This window comes from Amyelois transitella, chromosome 17 (assembly GCF_032362555.1).
Source record: "Amyelois transitella isolate CPQ chromosome 17, ilAmyTran1.1, whole genome shotgun sequence".
In the NCBI taxonomy this organism is placed as follows: domain Eukaryota; kingdom Metazoa; phylum Arthropoda; class Insecta; order Lepidoptera; family Pyralidae; genus Amyelois; species Amyelois transitella.
Window position 1 is genome coordinate 4,517,388 of NC_083520.1, and position 14,747 is coordinate 4,532,134.

General features: G+C 31.9%; 1 protein-coding gene across 1 annotated transcript in view; it reads left to right on the plus strand.

The window, feature by feature from the left end:
- The window catches only part of LOC106143406 (cGMP-dependent protein kinase, isozyme 2 forms cD4/T1/T3A/T3B), an 85,993-nt gene that overhangs the window by 16,010 nt on the left and 55,236 nt on the right, over positions 1-14,747 (plus strand). The window contains exon 2 of the mRNA XM_013345471.2: positions 6,218-6,960. Coding sequence (XP_013200925.1) covers positions 6,473-6,960 — 488 coding nt within the window. The 5' untranslated portion in view covers positions 6,218-6,472. The remainder of the gene's footprint in view (positions 1-6,217; positions 6,961-14,747) is intronic.

Here is a 14,747-nt window from a genome sequence, read left to right on the forward strand (position 1 = left end):
TTTTGCGTTGCCATTTACTGTTTTGCGGCAATAATATTTTATGCTCGGAGTACCCAAATGACAACCATGTCTGAATATTGTATATTCGCGTACATTTTACATCAGCATTTGACGTAGTTTGGTCAAAAAGATAAAGCGTGAAGAGAGAAAAAGACGACTTATTTAACTTTATTTCCAAATACTTTGTATCATTTGTAATATTTTTTTTATTAAATAACCCTTTACGAGTTTACACACCAATTGTCATTGACCGATTTAATTGACACATTACCAGCGGATTTAGATTATCGATTGTTTCATTTTGATGTTAATAAAAACAATTTTATGCTTCCATGCTGGTCTAGTAGAGAAGTATTGCTCATATTTTAAAATTCAATCAAGGAAAATGCTTATTTCGACTTCGGATTCATTTTAAGACAATAGGTTAGGAATAATGTGTTTCATCTTAAAACTATTAAGCTAAACGTGGACTTAAATTCTTTTCGAGATCTATTGGTTTAATCTTCTCCGTAAGGGATAAAGACGTTATGTATGTGTTTAAGGTGGTTCGATATAATACTATTTCACAAAGGAAGGCACCTGACTAAAACATCAAAACAAGGAGCTGATGAGAGAAATGTGAGCATCTGCTTAGAACTGATTTCTAAATCTCGTGAATGAGGCTCCTGACTTTAAGCCAATACTTATTTACTACATAATAAGTAGCTGTAAATTGATACTGATAATGTTATGATAAGGGCGCTACACGACATACTGCAATAGATATTTCATAATATTTTTTTTTCTATATGTGTGTATGTATCAAACCATTCTTTTTTTTTTCTTTTTTTTGACAAATTACACAGATTGAGTTAGCCTCGAAGTGTTACGAGATACTAACTCAACGATACCTACTATATTTTATAATAAAACATTAGGTTGAAACAAAGTAACATATACGTACATGTTCTATTCTCATAGAGAAACTTCAGCATTTGGACCACCATGGACCATTTCCCTAACAATATATTTAAGGTTTCTTTTTTATTAGACGCCCACGATGCCCAGCGTATATGTTATCCAAGGAAAGAACTATGTCAACAATTTTCAATTGAATTGCTTGCCTTATAAACGTAAGTAAATAAAAAATGTAATAAAAAGTACTTAGTACTTTTTAATACATTTTTTGCTAAGCAGAAAAAGAAGTGGTCCTCCATCGAGTTTTGTAACAAAATAAAACTAATGCTTCCTTTGTCGCCTATACGTGTTCGTTTACACTAAAATGTAAAACTGCCTGAAATATTTTTACATCATTACACAATCATTGAAAAGAACGAGATTGCGTTTAGTGTTTAGTGAAAAGCGTTTAGTTGGCAATACTGAACTTCAATAATAAAAATAACACTCGCTAGTTTTCCATTACCGTTCATACGATTCACGTCATTGGGAATTACTCGAAAAGTCCTATTTAGTACATTCCCTAATTGGGAATTAAGATTTGCTTCAAATAAGACATTAAATGGACACAGCAATAATTATATCATATATGGTGTATCGGCGCCTTAACTCATGTGTATCATATCACGCGGTTTCAATTACACCCGCCTCGCTAAACGAACTACCGTCTATGCGTCATGTGGTGTTTTTTTTTATATTGAATCTTATTATTGACTATCGAACCTTAGGTATACATAGGTAATTTTTTGGCTTCTAACGGATGTACTTAAAAACTAAATCAACACGTGCAAACCAAGACCTTCAAAAGTAAACAAAAACAAATTTTTGTCATGAAAATCCTTCAGCCAATAAAAAGTCGAATTGCGAAAAAATAAATCTACATACCTACATTCATACATATAGTCTATATCGCTTGCGGGGTAGACAGAGCCAACAGTCTTGGTAAGACAGATAGACCTCGTTCAGCTGTTTGGATTAGTGATAGAGTTATATATATAACAGGTAACCAAATAAAGACAGGTTGCTAGCCCATCGCCTTAAAAGAAAAATCTTACATATATCAAAATAAATCTCATATTTAGTATTAAAAAAGGTGAAATAAGACTGTTTATAAGTGCACTTAATGTGAAATCATGATGCCATCCTCTTTTTACCTAAGAGAAAGGTTATCCGAGCTTCCAGCTCACACGGGACACAAGCTAGTGGCTACCTAAAGAATCATTCGTAAACCAGCGCATTTGTTTTGTGAATTTGACATTTCGTTTTTCATCTTGATATAAGAACAGGTGGCTTATTCCGGTCTGATCAGGTGTATTGCATTCAATACCAGAATTCAACCACAGTCGTCAGCATTGTCATAATTGGTTGTCTACTGTATTTTTTTTTTTCACAATTTCGTCATATTTATATTCCGCTTCGTTGACGCAGTCAGTCACCAGTCAATGAACACGCCCAGTTACGATAATAATCAGCCTGTTTATTCCACTGTGATAAACAGTATATCGCCGACACCTCATTGAAAGAAAACTGTCAATCAAATGTCCACACGACCTTTTCTCCGAAACGAGATTCCGACTCGGGTCCGTAAATTTGAAGGTTTCACGATGAAAAAACTCTTTATAAAGTCGAATGAGCGCTTGGATTGCAATGATTAATCTTTTTATAAATGTAGTCAAAACAGGTGATAATCTCGGTGATTTTTTGGAAGATAACGTTTCATTCAGAGAATGATGATGATGATAAATAAATGTGACTTAAAAAATGATGTAGTATTACAGATTTTATTGTCTATAGTTTCATTGTTTTTGTGAACGATGCAATATGTAATTACGTATTATTTTTTCATATTACCTACCTTTAGAAACTTACATTGATCTGTCTTTCCACGTGTTTTCAGTTACACATTCAACAATTTTTTGGAGCCATCAGATTTTGCTATAATTAGTTTTGGAAACAAATAAGGATTCTTTTAGGTACTTTCTCTTGTCCATAATAAAACGAAAAAACTTCTTAGTCTCGTTTCTGTGTTATTCACCAAACCAAATTTAGTATTAATCTACGACAAAACTATGCCACTCAATTACTTAATGATATACGGAAGTCCCTTATTTGGTAGCAGAGTCCATTTTGGATGAACAGAACATCTCTGTCGATTCAAAACAACTGATGAGATATTTTAGTATGATTTTTCTCTCTTATCAAAGCCTGATTCTCGAGTTTTTGGTTTTGAAATTAATGGTTCTTCTCAAGTGTAATATGGCGTGAAAAAATTTGGCAGATATTTTTTTTCTGAAGTTTATTTCTTTATTTTTATGCACGTAAAATAAGTACTTTTGACTTGAACTTTTGACTTTGATGTTCAAAAATGAATACAAATACTAATAGACGTCATCACTTAATTGTAGTATACGTTATATAGCCATGTCAGATATCTGAGGCTTAAAAATTCTAGCTGCAATTTGATTGGCCAGTTACAAAAATGATAAAAAAAACTCCATCTTGAAACATAAATGACAACTAAAATAAAACCGACGCTAAAAAAAACAAACAATTAATCTGTCGTTAAACATTACTTGCTAACAGCGAGACAATGAAGGCAATTATACTCAATTCTATATAAACGCGATTTCTTTGGAACACGTCACTTGCACTAGTAAATCACATAATTGAACGTATGACAACCCTCCAGAGTGGAATTGAGTTTAATTAACTGTGGGCTAAAAATAGGATTGAACTGGTGCAGACCGTAGGTTGTAGGGTTGAAATTCGCTTTAAGATTCCATGTATGCTTAAGTTTTCATATAACGCACTTAAATTTTCATATAATGCACTTAAGTTTAAAAAAATTATTGAACGTTGCCTTCACTATTTTATTTATTCCATGCAATAAAATAATTAAATCTAAGTGACCTGATCAATTTATACTAACTGTACTGTAACGTAACTTAATTTGTATGCACATTTACGAAATAAAACTAATTCAATTTATATAAAATACGTTCGCATTCTTATACAAGAAAAATGATTATAATTAAGACTGGCGCAATCATTCTAAGTAAAGAAAACAGGTACGCATTTTAATTATTTGCTTAAACAAATTGAACATTTTAACGGCTTGTTAATTAATTAACTCTGACAGTCAAAATGTGTAAACGACCCACCACGACAACAAATATTAGACATTATTGCAATAAAAATAAAATATCTCCATCATTCTGAAAAATAATGGCAACTGTAAATAAAACAAATCATATAACACTTCATTAATGTTATTTCAAAATGAAAAATGTATATCGCCATTAACACATTTTTTATTGTTTTGATTTTTTATTTTAGAATACAACGTGAACATGATTTTATTTCGTAATGCAAAATAAGAAAAATCATTATTTTTTGACAATGTTTAAAATTAGGCTTCTTTTGATTATAAATATTGCACTGTCAATTCAATCCAACAAAAATATACGTAAAGGCCAATGATATATATGTATGTATGTACCTACAACAAAATAGTATTTTATTTCCGTATAGTTTGCTTTTACCGTAATTAATTGTTTATAACAATATCGTTATTTCTTCGGTATAAATTATTAGTATCGTAACAAGTTAATTATTGAACCAATCTTAAGAACATTTTTATGCTATGTCCAAGAATAACGAGCATTTACGATCTTGTTTCTTTGAGTTTATGATTCAATCGTATCATTTTGTAATCTGTCCCGTATAAATATAGGTATTTAATAGTATTTTATAGTAATAAAGGGTCATTTTGGTTTTATAACGTAAATAACTGAACTAAACGTGTAATTTTTGCCCGTGACTGCTGTGACATTTGTTCCTAGATATACATAGAACTGAGATCAGCGTACGATTGTGTGCATATGAGCTGCCCTTTATTCAGACTTCTTGAGATATTCCCACCCACCGGAACTAAACAATTAACGCGGAACAACGCCCACTTACTAAACTGGGGTAAGGTTGCATGCCATTATCATATCATTATCAACCAGTATTTTTCTTCGAAGAAAAGCTCTCCATGTTTGGACAGTTGAACTCGATGAGCCTTGATATGTTTATTTGATTTTGATTCTGTCAAAATACTTCCCATTTGAATTGGCTCTCTGCCGGTATTTTCTTTGGAGAATAATTTTTTGGTATTTGTTCTTCACCGTTTCTTTTTAGTTTTATTTTGATCTTCATCATTATATTTATTTTTATCTGGATAAAGTTCCTGATGTGGTTATATCATATGATTATGTACTACAGGAGCGTTATTTATAACTAGCAGGTGCGGTCCTTCCCGGTCGGAGCTATGTCTGGGCAGACGGAAAATTTGTCACATAAACGCACGTGACGTGCTCTAGCATTAGTGTAAACAGCTATTAGCCATGAAATAGCATTACATTTCAGCTTGCTATCAACCATAATAATGCTATTAACAGTTTTGCCATTACTGTCCTTAGTGCGTGCTTATTTGCATCATTTGAAATGATGACCTTTCATGATAACGTTTTTTTTTATTTCCGACCAGGAAAATTGTACCTTCCTTATTTTTCATTACAAACATAGGCCTTTTAACGTAAAAAAAAACATCATTGCAAAACATAAATATCCCGCGAGAGGGATGCCCTCGTAATGACTTGCAATATATTGACAGCTATCTCATTCTACTACTGTCAAATAAAAGATTTTCAAGTTACAGATTAGATAGGTACACAGTCATGTGGCTGGCTGGATAACTTTCCATATCAGTCAGGTGATATTCCAAGACTTCCACCGTCATATCGTTCTTGTTTACGCAGTAGCCACAATAAAGTATTCTCCGGATTATCATCATACTCGTCCTATTTTTGTTTCTAGTAAATATTAAGTCGATATCATCTCGATAAGATTTGTCTAAGAAATCTAAATCACATGAGTTATTAAACCTGTTGACTTTATCTATGAGTATTGTATTTCAGTCGCTCAAGAAATCTATCATAGATAATATGTGAAGTATGTAGACAAGCAAACAAAAGGCCTTTTAGAATTAATTCAAGTTTATTTAATATGAGTATTGAAAGAGCTGTTTGGTTTATATATGTTATTATAAATAAAAGAAGATAATAAATAATCAAAGCTATTCATATTGGTTTCGACAATTTACATGATGACATAATTAGACACAAATAGTGAATTAATCTTCACAGATAACTATCCACATGGAAAATAATATAATCAATGTTATCTCAATAATAAATCTTAAGATAGTCGTTATTAATTTTAATTTGTTTTTTCAAAGGGTGTCGCCGAGGCACGCGGGGCTGATACGGCAACTTGGCTGGCGGCGCGCGCGCTCCTGCACTATATCGCCATTCCGCGCCCGCGCCGCACGACTCACACGCAGCCAACCCACACACATCCTCCGCTTCCCTATTAAACAGTGCTTACAAACCGATACAAACAGTGCCAGTGCTAGTGGACGCAACAAGTTAACTCTAAAACAAGTGAAACCCGAATCCCTAGTGGTTCTGTGGAGTGCTCAGTAGCCGAGTGAATGCGCGTGTGTTTTGATAACCTCTGCTTTGGATCGTCACAGCGAACAGCTGCTGACGATGAGCCGAGGGCCATAGTAAATACTGGTGGTGGAGCTCTTACCGTGGCGCCCACAGTAAATGGTGATAGACGCGCGTTAGACGAAACTTATAGAGAAATAGAAATTAATGGTAGAATGGGGACTCCAACAGCGATGAATACCGACTCAGAAAATTGTGTTGCTAATGCAACGGTAGCAAACGATATGCAGCAAATGATCGAGAGAATTAGGGAGCTGGAAGCGTTGTTGAAACAACGTGACCAGGAAATGCTAGAATTGCGTTCCCAGTTGGACAAACTGCAAAGCGTATTCCCATATCAACAATATGCTCGAGGATCGAGAGGTCCAAGAAAGCAGAGAGCTCAGGGTATCTCTGCTGAGCCGCAGACAAGTTCCTCCCTGCAGGATTTGGCGCACCAGACCTTCCCAACATACGACAAGAGTGATGCGTAAGTAAAATTAATCACTATCTACCTATCTTTGTACGTAAATTACAGTTTAGTTGTTCTGAGCAACTGCTTTATATAGATATGTAATTGGGTCATTTATTATAGTCACAATACAGGTTAATTAAATCACAATCTGATTTATGATCACCAAACAATTTTCTGCTGCTCTAAATGAGGCAAGATCTTGAAATTTATTATAATCAGGAAAAAGGACAAGGATAGTGACTTCTTGTCGCTGTTCTTATAAGAATACAATGATGAGCTTCAGATCTTAATCTTCGAATTTTATAATCCGTGGTCCAAAAATGTGGCATTCTTACTTTTATCGATGTTTTCTTTACTATATTTTGCAACTTTAAGGACGGTCACTTGTTGAACATGAGTGTATAAAAATTGAGGTGTTTGTGATAAATAGTTTACTGGGGCAAACGTAAAACAAAGTTAATATTTTCAATATGTACTTGTAAATAATCAATTAATAAAAGAAACTATCAGTAGACCAAAATATTTTATCAACTAGCAACTTGCATCTGCAAATGCTACGAAAAGCATTGAAACATTAATTCAAGTTCTTATAATAGCAATTGACTTCGTGGAATTGAATTCTTAATATGGTATAATACCAGCTGTGTTCTTATTTCATTAAATTCCATGTCATATTTATCAAAATTATTGTTCAGAAGCTGTCAATTGTACTGTTATATCGAAATCACATTTTTCTCTGAATTCGAACCTTCAATTTGGTTGTAATTACAATATTTTTTTTGTACATCCATGTTTTATTTCTTCAAATCAATAACTGGTCGAGAATAAACATATTTTCGTACATGCCATATAATTATTGTATGTATAAAAATTAAATTAAAAAAACACTATTTAGACAAACCACATATCGACAATAAAGTAATTTTATCTATTCATCGAAATGTTCAAATACCTCTCGAAAAGTGTGATAACGATAATGTACCCTGATGAATGATGCCACAAGAAAATACAGAGTTAAGATGATTTCGTGACTCGCGTAACTACTAGTAAGAAATCCCATATTATGAGTAAACTGACAAGTTCATAAAAGATTTGGTAAATACATCTCATATTTGTTGTATCAATAAACTGAATGCCAGTATGAGAGACATGATGTTTTCTTTGTATTTTTTGTTTTTCATGAACTTTAATTATGTCAAAATAAAATGTCCTAAAGCAAAAAATACACATACACACAATTTCAGCTTTTGGGTTCCTTTTGTTTGTTTATATTTTAATGCACAAATGCCGACATATATTACGACATATATTGTATATTATAATTTTTATGTCTCGAGAAACACAAAATCTGTTTAAGTGAATAATGTTTGTATAATAAAGCACTTTTTATGAAAGAAAGGGAAATACGTACATAATTATGCAAAAGTTATTCAAGCTACATATTACATATATATATTTTTATGTATTTTCATAGAGTATCATTTTGCAAAGCCTAGAAGGTATTATCCGGTTTCAAGAGATTTTATCTGTTTCCTTAAAGGTCACTTAGATTTTCTGACATTTTCACATTAATTATGTTTAGTTTAGCTGGTGTTTAGTATTCAACGAGCTTCCTCACTTAGCCAATGATTACCGACTAAACAACGCATAAAAAGTGGAGGATGAATTCGAAATTTTCAATTTGTATGCAAACAGTTGCTGTTTGGATGTTTTGCCCTTCATTCTAACCTTCGTTTCTTCCACTATTTTTGACTTGCCAATCAATAATATTCATGATAGTACTTTTGTTAGTGATCTTATTTGTTAGTAGGTATGCCTTTGGTTTAATTATACATTTGCTAATAATGCTACGTACTACGAATTTCGTATTCGTACTTTTAAAATTGAGTATTTTAGGAAACTAAACTACCAATAAACGAAACATTATTATTATTTTAATAGCATCGCAAAGCAACGCTTACATCTGAACATTTTTAAAGGGCGTTAAATTTTCAGATTTTGTGCATCTTTAATAAATAATCGTGGCATAAATCGTGTTTCCTGCATTTTCAAGTTGTGCTTAACATATAATTTAGGTGCAATCTTTATTTTGAGGTTATCAGATGATACCAGCATTTCCAAGATAAGCTATTTTTATACAGTGCAATTAGTTAAATTTTTGAGAGATACTACAAAGGTCATTGTTAGATTCTGATCTTTACAAGATTTCTTGAATTTCGAAATTTCTTTTCTAATATTTATAATCTTAGCCGAATAATAAATAAAATACTGCTAGATATAGACCTCCTCTTTTGAACCTCTCGGTTCCTGGTTGGAAGCGGCTTCCATACATCGTCTTTCTGTGACCATAATTAGATCAAAAGATCACTTAGTTTTCCTATAATTGTTTAAGTTCTCGTAATTCTGCTTTTAGATATGAGATCATTTAAAATGGAGTGTATCTACTGTCACAATTTAATTAAATTGGTAGACAACTTATCTAATTGTATCCACACAAATTAAGATCAATTTACTGTCAAAACTGCCGGTTCAAGGCATCCAAGATTACCTTACTGATTATCCTTATCATGGTACCATCTCTGTTGTATTCTCATTGGACCAATGTCACTATTGAAATTAGGATGTTTTACGTTAACGAAACCCTTTGTCGGCGTTTTATTGTTTGTTAGCGTTAACATAATCTGTTAGCGTTAGCAGATTATGCCAAATGTAAACAAATTCTTTAGGTGCTGTTATAGTGTGATAAATAGAGGTCATTATGTGGTTTCTTATATCACTGTATTTTCATGTATATACTGACGTATGATTTTTCTCCCTTAAAAAAATAATTAATTCTTAAGTAGCCTTATATTTTGGATTACCAACCTAACTATTGCAGGAAGCAATTGATTCTCGATTAAGCAACATCAATAAATGGTTTTTTAGTTTATATAAATATATATACTGCTTATATAGACAGTAATAAATGAGTTTTATCTAATTTAATTCAGCACATAACATATTCAGTACGTACAGTAATATCATACTCATGTCTAATACACCTATTTTATGTCACAGCGGTGATAACCATCATTTTCTTGGTTTGAGAATTATGTTAAGCTATCATTTATGTCAATCGAATGTAACATAGTAATGAAACTACTATTTCTAAATTTCAAACATAATTTATAAATACCATAGCAGCACTAACACTTCTATATATACTTTACTAGAGTACGATCGCTATTTTCATTTCCGGAAGAATTTAGGAAAATCATCACTGAGTGCACCTCTATTAAGAAACATATCAAATATATCTAGACTCAGCGGTTTGCGCTTTGCGTTTATATATGTATCCGTCAGTCAATCATTTTCTTTGTTTATATTTATTGACTAATAAATAATTAATGGTTTAAGCTATTTCGATGCCTAGACTATTTGTTGAACTTAACCATAATCTACAAGTAACTAGTCCAGAACTCTTAAATTTTGTAATGTACTTAGTTTTTAAGCTGCTATACCTTACGATCACTTTTTCACATAATTTATTGAGCAGACACAGAGTTCTATACATACATAATTATAACATATTTTGCCTATCTTTGGGTTATCGTGTCGGGTGTTCGTCTGTGCAATCTATCAAGTTGATATTAAATTTAACAAAAGTCTCATAATGATATTTATAAAACACGTAACACTATTGGAATTTCTGATCGTTCTCCAACTGAATACCTACATCATGTAAACAAAAATAAATCTGTTAAACAATAAAACTATAGATAATACAGTCTATAATATGTATCTAGAATATTCTACACGTGTAAATGTCTCTAATTTTTTTATTACCTACTCTTGTGTTGTGTTCTAAATATATAGTGGACTATCAATCGTTAGTTAATAATGTGTTTCGCGGAAAAGTCCATTTCGTCACAGATATACTTTCCTGACCAGTATTGCGATTATGGAGAGTGTATGGAAATTCGAATACATGACAGACCACAGTAGAAGAACTTTCTTCATCATTTTCCGAGTCATTTTACAATGTCAGTAGTTAACGTCTTGAACCTGAATTTACTCGACCTGAAATCATAAAAGAGTGAATAAATAAAATAATGGCTACATAAAGATATAACTCTTTTATCACTTTCGAGGTAGACAGGGAATTTCCACATGTTTATATGGATGGTTGTGACGGCATCAACATTCAAATAGAGACAGGTAGCCCATCGTCAAAAATGAAATTCCAATTCAAATAAAAAAAAAAGTTATGATGGTACATGTCAATATCACTTATTAATTGTCGTATTATTATATCTCTTGGTTTCACAACATTGGTTGACGTCAAATAAATGACTTAAAACTAAGTTTACTGCAGCTTCCAAAGCGTCAGTGCAGAAAAAGCGGTAACAAACTGCACTGTAGATAGTTTCTTCAATAACGTTAACTTTACAACTATCCAAACTTAGAATAGAAATGTGGCCGAGAGAATACAAAAAAAAAATAGTTTTAATCAATATGAGAAAAGAAGTTGCTAGCGCACACTTTGTTTTTTTTTTGTCTTAGCCATCAGATCAACATGGAAGCAATAAATATCTATAACTAAATGGAAATTTATCAATAACGATTGTCAGTTCCCAATACGGCAATGAGAGAGAAATCTTGTTTTCCAAATCGGTCTCTACCCCTGCTTAAATTATAAGTTTTATTCCTTGTGTCGATCTTTAACTGTATAATTTACGATTCGATAAATTTATCATTTCATGAAACAAATCACTTTCGTCCATAGTGGTTACCATTGCTTAAGGCTTAAATTAAATACACCTGTTAAGATTTTTTTATCATTAAATTCTTTTTCATTACCGCTCTTAATTACAGTGGTAACGCCGTAAAAAAATTGCACTTCGTGGCCCTTCACACTGATACCAGTGATATTGTTCTCTCTGTGCAAACTAATTAAAACTTCTGTAATTGTAGTGCTCTTATTAATATAATTATTTTTATCGTCTCACTTTCATAATTTTTTTTTACAGTATTTACTTATTAAGAACGTAATTTAAAGATTCATGCCAAAAAAAATACGATGAGGTCAATTCCGTATAATCTTTGCATAAAATGAGAGATTCAATTGTTGCTCACCACAATGTTTTTATTAGCATGAGCATTCGGTTTTTATTTTGAAATCTTTACTTCTGATTGGCGGTTTCTCCTACATATGTATGTCAAGTGGCTTGAAAGATGTTGATTTTATGAGTAAAACTTGAGTGGTGTAGAAGGACATCTGGGTTGTAACTTCAGTAAGGATATCCACCACATAACAGTTTTATCTTTCAATGATTATTGCTAATTGATGCTAAATATTGTTACAGATAAATAAGTCATGCAAACATTTAATTGGCACTCATCTTCTTTGTTAATTCCAATGTCACCCTATTATGCATTTGTTAGTTTTTTTTTTAATTTAACATTTTCATTAGTTTAAGACGTCTAAGGAAAAAGTTTACAAACTTGGGATTCTTATTGTAGGCGTTGGGCTAGCAGCCTGTCACTATTTGAATCCCGATTCTCAATTAAAGTTAAGTTACTGAGAATAAATAAAAAAAAATGTAATCAGAAAACGTAAATAAAATAGTACTTACAAGTTAATATAATAAATCATGGAATTTTTATTTCAGATTTTTATGAAGTTTTTTTTTAACATCGTCGAGACCAACATGGAAGATTTGCCTTCTAGAAATTTTAAATTGAATATTATACGGAAACCTTTTGGAAATAGAGTAAGTCTATTGATTTATTTCGGAATTTTCCGGAAGTATCTCCGTTTAGCGATTCAACCAATCGAGGCAGAATTGGATTTGAAATAGGAAAAAGAAAAGTTGAATATACGAGTATAAAAACATCTATGTAACCCACTATCTGCAGTTGAGCGAAAAATACTAGTTGTTGTCAGCCCACGCAACGCTATATAGTGAACATATGATGCACATTTGCATTGCCTATTACGTGACAGGATGCAACTGCTGATGTATTTTTAGAGAGCTCTTGTAATATTTGAGTCACGTCACGAGTGTCACGATCTTTTGTTGAAGTAAAGTAATTGAATAAAAAGGTTCTGGTCATTTGAGATAACATTTGACCTACATTTCTGAGTCTCACCTGACTAAGGGCTTACTTAATATTCTTTAAACATTTGAGTAAGTAATGATCTGGAGTCCGGGTTTAAATCAAACAGGTAAATATCAAACTAAGTAAATTTTCTTATCAATGAAATTTGTTTCTTTTATTCAGTACTTATATGCACCATTATTGGCAATCTTCGCTAATATTACTACCGCTGAATGTCAATGCAAAGGTATCGGTTAGGATAAACTGTAAAGCGTGGGATAGAAATAGAAGTTTTATAATACGGAAATAAATAAGATGATTATTCGCCAACATAAAAAAATGATAAATAATAATTTTGAAGATATAAGTGTGCATAATCTTCTGTTAGTTTTTCTTAGTCTTACTATTACAGACAAATGAAGTAGTGCAGTAAAAATAGACATTGAACATGTCAATGCAAAATGCATTCAACGATGTTATCTATTTATTTGAAAGATTTATCGCCTCTCATTATTAGTTACACGTTCCTCTCAGTACAGTTCAATACGTGAGGAGTGTTTGCTATTAGCTATGACATGATTTATTGTGTTGTTGATTTAAGTGATTGCATAAATTGATAGCTTGACTGGACCTTTAGTTAAATTTGAATTTGTTTGTTCCATTTTATATCACACACCAGATTTTGGATCAATAGTCGTCGATTATAGATTGATTCTACTCTATTGTATACGCATGTCATTGGCTTTGTGAGTCCTAAAATGTCTACCTATAGTCCAATTCCTCTTTAAGTAGTTTAATATAAATCGTTTTATAGGTTTTTGAAATAAATTTCCAACAACAACTTTTGTTGGAATCTAGTGAGTCTGTCTTCAAATGTATCAAACTGCCTATCAAAACACGTTCACCTTTGCATTGAGTGTTTATAAAACAGGTAACCAAAACACATTATGGATCTAAAGCAACTTGCCAAGTTCTAGGAAATTTTGATTTTGCTTTTGTAATACTCCTGGAATAATTTAAAAACTCTACTAGATCTACGAAAATACAATCTAAACTAAACATGTTTGAGATTGATTTATTCGCGGTTAAAGTGCGCATACGCAATAGATACGTCACCTGTCTTATATTGCATTTAAATACTGCCTTAGTAGCACACCCACATAACCACATTTTAAACTGCAATAATTTACATACCATTTTTGTTAAACTCGTCGTTTGATTTCTAATATATATATAAAAAATTGTTTGACCATTGTAGAGGGATCTTGCAAAAATAACGTGCTATATAGGTTATTATTACTAGCAATCTTACTCTTGCGGTTGGATAAAAAAGAAAATCAGCCGTTTTTAAAAATACACTGTAAACTTGTTTTACCACTCTTATAAGTAACAAACCTTGTAATAGCAACAGGAATCTCTGGTTGCGTAGAGAGTTGTCTATGGAAATTCTGGTATGGCAGACGAGCGAAAATAACTACTGATAACGAAGAAGCTTTTCTATCAGTAGAATATTTTTTAAAGTTAGAAAAAACTTACATTTTCGATGGTGCTTCTTTCATTCTTATATTTTTTTATAAATATATCTAACTTTGTTTATTAATAAAATAAACAAAATAAATAAGTTCTTCATGTAGTAAAGAACTGCATCTTAATGATTATAACAGTCCAATGCCAATTTCGGAACTCGATTGGTTTCGTCTCAGTTAATTAGTGATTGTGCC